General features: G+C 41.8%; 1 protein-coding gene across 1 annotated transcript; it reads right to left on the reverse strand.

Moving 5' to 3' along the window:
* Nucleotides 1–1,795: 1,795 nt before the first annotated feature.
* On the reverse strand, nt 1,796–4,030 carry LOC122314381 (F-box protein At1g67340-like). Its single transcript, XM_043129916.1, has 3 exons — nt 3,438–4,030; nt 3,037–3,199; nt 1,796–2,833 (listed from the first exon to the last, which is right to left on the reverse strand). The coding sequence occupies exons 1-3, from the start codon at nt 3,689–3,691 to the stop codon at nt 2,051–2,053; spliced, it is 1,200 nt and encodes a 399-aa protein (XP_042985850.1). The 5' UTR covers nt 3,692–4,030; the 3' UTR covers nt 1,796–2,050.
* Between the last annotated feature and the right edge of the window lie 1,143 nt (nt 4,031–5,173).

Genomic DNA, 5,173 nt, shown 5'->3' on the forward strand with positions numbered 1-5,173 from the left:
CGGTCAATAAGAAAAACACCCTTAAGAACACCAGAAAGACTAAGAGAGAACATGGTGGGTTTCGCCATTCCAGTAATGGAATTTCTTAAAAGTATTGGAATTGTCCAGTAAATATGGACCGGAAATGCTAGTTCAGATCCCAAAGGTGTTTGACATTTTCTCAAATACCTTATATGCTTTCATATTTCATGGTGGTTATAATCATCTATTTGTATTTTTCACTAGCCAGATTACAATCTAACCAGACTGTGACTCTTACAAGGAAGGAATTTAACAACTTCACCAGAGAATGAGGAAGAGGGGAGTGGTTGTGGCTTCATGGGTTCGTGGAGAAGACGAAGAGTTCTGAGGAAAGTTGAGAAGGAGATCATGAAGGGAGATGAAATCGCATATCTGGAATACGAAGGAGAATATGAAGTGAAAAACCAGAGCTTGCTCACATGGTAGAAGAAGATAAGAAGAAGAAGTTGTGAAGACAATGTTACGAAGACGAAGGACTCTGTTTGAAAGATGAGAAGAAGAAGATGCAAACCCTAAGCTGCGAAGATGGAGGACTCTGTTTTGGAAGGAGGCTTTGAAGGACTTCGTATTACTCTGTGGGAAGACAAAGGGAGGAAGGGCAACGTTGGGAGGGAGGACTTCATATTACTCTGTCCTTTTGATGCATTATGGAAATGCAACGTTTCCATTTTTCCATGCTAGTAGCCTAACTCCTCAGCGTTTATGTTGGGCGCTTGTGTTCAACATTTTTCTTTATCTATATATATAATATTATTATAATACTCTTAAACTCGAGAAATTTACCTCTTTTCTCATGAGCCAAACATATCATGTGGCTACGAAATGGGAAAAAATCCCTTGCATGATGTAATAAGATCTAAAATGAAGAAAAGAATGCCAAAACGAAACCCTGCGACACTAATTATGCGTACGAAAACAAGATCTTTTACGGAGAATTATCGAAGGACTGTAACACTAATTACGAAGCAGAACAGAGGAGAGTGAATCATTTGGGAAGGTGGAGACTCGAGACCCATGAGTAAAAATTTGGAAATGTAAAAGGCCGAGGCCCAATACTTCCAAGACCTCACCTAATTGGGCTTCAGTAGTCGAGCCCATTTAAACTTTACCACGGTTCCAAAGCCTGATCATAAAGCAATGGTCATTTTTTACCACGGTTCCTCTCTCTCTCTCTGTTTTTTTTTTTTTTTAAATAAACGGAGAAATCCCATTTCCCTTTTTTCACCATCTTTTTCTCTGGCTCCGTGACAAGGCAGGCATAAAGCTTTATAAGCCAACTACTAAAACCTCCACTTGCGAATTGCATGCCTCATGACTGCCTTCCCCCACTATTCCATTACCATATCTTATTTCTTTCTCTTCTTTCTCCAACCCCCTTTTCTTTTTGACCCAAAAGAAAAAGCTCAACACTAGAAGTAGAAGCGCAAACAAAATAAATCGGTAATATTACCTGTCCTGTCCCGTCCCTCACTTGCCACTCTTTTACACAACCAAAAACCAAGCATTCACCAAGTAGGTGTTATTTCCGAATGTTGAACTCCATTCGGAACTCCAACTTCACTTTCTTTCACATCTAAAGTTAAACGATAAAAACATCGTACCAAGAGGATTTTGTGAATAATATCAACAATGCATTGGAGGGAAATTAAAAAAAAATGAGAACAGTTTCTGAAAATTGAGCAACTTTTTTTAAAGCTGATTACTTTTTTTTTTTTTTGGGTGGGAAGTCATGGCCGACGAGTTCTCTACAGTACAAAAGGAACAAGATGCAAGAAGGAGAAAGAAAAGGGCCACCAGAGTTTGGGCCAAAAACACCCCCCTCTCTATACAAAAAAGAAAAATTAAAAGTAAAAACGACTGGGGAGCAGATCGAACTCCGTGCTACCCAACCACCAAAAAGATAAAAATACTTTACCAAAATTGGCCTCGTTTCATTTGTTCTTTTTACTCGTTCTCTGACTTTTTCATTGAGGTTTTGGACCACATGATCCGATCTGCCCTAACCGTTCCTTCATTGTAAACGTTACAGTTAACTCTCACCAATGCCGTTGTCGTCGTTCCCATTCACCCCGCCGTCGCCCTCTTCGGCGTCGCCATTACCATTACCTTCAACCTCTCCGTCATCATCCAACCACCGCTCAGTAGGCGTGCAGTCAGCCTTGTGGCGCATCTTCCAATCGAGGGCCTGACACGCGCGTGAGCAGTAGTTGACGGTCCCACACACTGAACATCGACGAAACTCGTGCCTCCTTGTCTCTGGTCGCCCACAACCTACGTGCGAGCAGAGCCTTAGACCCGGACCCGGAGACCCTCCCCGAACGGCGAACCACTCTGTCATGAAACGGTTCGCCGCATGGGCTTCCGCAGCTGGGACGTTGCACCCGAAGTCGCTCAGCAACGGACAGCTACCGCAGCTCATGTCCCGGGGAGGTAGATGTGGATGTGGAAGTGGGTTCCAAGTGAAGCAAGAGCGCGTGGGAACACGTGAAGCAGCAGCGGAGGAGATCACGGCAGCGAGCTCGCGGGCGTTAGCTTGGACGAGAAACCGGCGTCCCTCGGTGATGTTCTGACGCACACCGTATCCGTCCTGTAGGCAGTGACCGAGCTCGCGGAGTGCGTCGATGTGACCAAGGAAGGCAGCCCGCGCACAGAGAGCTACGCCGGCTCGGAGATCCTTATCATTCTTGGATCCCCCGCTGCCGTTGAACTGTATCACGGCCAAGGAGTACAGGGCCTGCGCGTTAGAGCTAATCGCGGCCTTGGCCATCATCGATGCTCCACTTCCTCGGTTATGCAAACAGTAGAATCGAATCTGTAACAGACAATATTTAATCCGAATCAGTTTATTTCGCAATTGCTCGCGGAATGTTGAAAGCTTGTGAAATGAGAGAAGAATTTTGGAGCAATCTATATTCAGTTTTTATTTTTATGAATAATCAATACGTATACGTTGTTTTGGATGGTATATTATATATATATATATATATATATGAATTAACGTACTGTGAGACTAACCATGCCAAGAGTGTAGCAGGCCTCGGTGTTTCCAGAATCGGCACACTGTTTCAGGAAGCGGTGAGCGGACTCCGACCAGTTCTTCGCTCTAATGGCAAACGTTTTCTGGGAAGCTTTAGATAAGACTAAGGAATGGAGACCTAAGCCGTTTAACTTCTTGCACCTGTTTCAAAAGCAATCAGTTACGTCAGATTCATTCCCAAAAAAAAAAAGGAAAACGACAGCGTTGAATTCATAATTTGCAACTTAAAGCGAAAAGCATTCATCCAAAGATGATACTTTGGCAAATGGCAAGAAAACCAAGGACCGTGATTCCGATCAAAATTCCAGTGTAAGGGTCCGGATCCCGGTAATGGAAAACGGAAACGAGGAAGGGGGGAGGGAGAAAGAGAACCGCGTACGTTATCAGAACGTTAATGAGGTCGGAGGGGCATGTAGCGGTGGAGCTGAGTTTACAGAGAATATAAATGACAAGATCGTCAGGCAAGGCATCGAACAAGTCAGAATCTGAGGGAACATCAGGCGAAATCCGCTTCCTTTTCCGGCGAGCCATGTGTTCTCCGTCGAAATCTCTTCTCTTTACCACTAGTCTCTTTTCCGAGGGCAGAAAGACGTCTCCTACTCGAGGGTAACAAACCCCTCCCCTCGTTCTCATGGCTAAGCTTATCTGAATTCAATCGTTCCCTTTCTCAGTTTGTCCCCCTTATCTCTTGTCTTGACAGATAAGGAGAAAAAGAGGCCAGGTAGACCTTTATATAAGAGATACGGAACTGGGAAAAAAAAGAAAGAGAAAAAAATAAAAAAGCCTGAAGAAGGGTACCAGGAGACCGGAACAGCGACAGAGCCGAATGCTTATAAAGAAATCAATTAATTAATAAATGAACGAACAACCTCCCCAACACAAGAGAAAGAACTAGGGTCTAGACTCTGGAGGGTATTTTTCCAGTTCTACCCCATAAGTTGTCGTTATTGCGGTCAGACTTCGTTGACCAAGATCCATCTGTTCGTCGTCGGATTTCTTTTTGCTCCCTCTCTCTCTCTCTCTCTCTCTCAACTGCGAAATTGAAAATCTTGTACTCTCTCTCTCCATCTGAGATAAAAAGGTCGCAGATAGTTGGAGGAAACACAGCTAAAGGCTAAAGCATTAACTCTTTAATTTATTTATTTACCTGTTTCGTTGGACACAGGTGGCAGTCCTCGCTCTCTCTATATATATAAATACCTGCGGTTTATTTGTTTTTTCTAATTTCGGGGCCTAAAAAATATATATATTTTTTACAAAAAATATACTGATAAATGAAAATTATAAATATTATAAAACTTATTTTGTTGGCGGTTAAACAATAAACTGCAGTTATTTCCCGTATTCACCGACCCCCAACTACGTTTCCGTGGAGTCATCGTAACAAACTCGGGTAGCGAATTCTTGGCACCCTGCGACGACCATTGCTGTTTGAAGGTCAAAGTCAAACGTATGAATCTGCAAAGTGGTTCAGTTACTGTTTTTTGTTTTACTTTACTATTTATAATTGAAAAATAATAAACAAGTGACTTTTTACCATATTTTACACAATAATATTTTAAAATAAATAAACAAGCGACTTTTTACTATTTACAACATGTATATGTGTTTTGTACCTCTAATAATTTCCTATTTTTCCATTCCAATACTCTTTATGGCCTTTTACAACATTTTGTGCAACATATTACACATTTTCTAAATTTTTACCTAAATTAAATTAAATGAAAAACCCTGAATTTTCTATTAAATAATTCTGAATTATCGTAATTAAGAAGTATTAATTATTCCTAATTTATAACTTGCATGCGTAACAAGGTCGGTGTAAGAATCGTGTTTGAAAGCCTTCGGCCGGACGTGCAGAAGCGAAAGCCTTGCGGCAAAAATCAGAAACGTGATCCTCCCTTGACCCGTATCCGTACTGAAAAAAGACCACATGCGATTTGCCACTCAAACGTGGATCTTGCTCTTCACACCGGAATAAGCCGTTTTATGTACAGTATTTTGCTAAAAACAAAAGTTCGGTTTCCATATCTTATCTCCGTACAGAAATCACTTTCCTTTCTCCGTGAAGATCCATTACTTCCTTCTTTCTGTAGAGATTACAGGCAAGATCAA

This window comes from Carya illinoinensis, chromosome 6 (genome assembly GCF_018687715.1).
Source record: "Carya illinoinensis cultivar Pawnee chromosome 6, C.illinoinensisPawnee_v1, whole genome shotgun sequence".
NCBI classification, from domain to species: domain Eukaryota; kingdom Viridiplantae; phylum Streptophyta; class Magnoliopsida; order Fagales; family Juglandaceae; genus Carya; species Carya illinoinensis.

Excerpts from the sequence above, each read along its gene's own strand:
- LOC122314381 (XM_043129916.1), bottom strand. The coding sequence starts at position 3,691 with ATGAGAACGAGGGGAGGGGTTTGTTACCCTCGAGTAGGAGACGTCTTT. Across the intron at positions 3,200-3,437 it reads CTCATTAACGTTCTGATAAC|GTGCAAGAAGTTAAACGGCT; the intron begins GTACGCGGTTCT and ends CTTTTGAAACAG. Across the intron at positions 2,834-3,036 it reads CCTGCTACACTCTTGGCATG|ATTCGATTCTACTGTTTGCA; the intron begins GTTAGTCTCACA and ends TGTCTGTTACAG.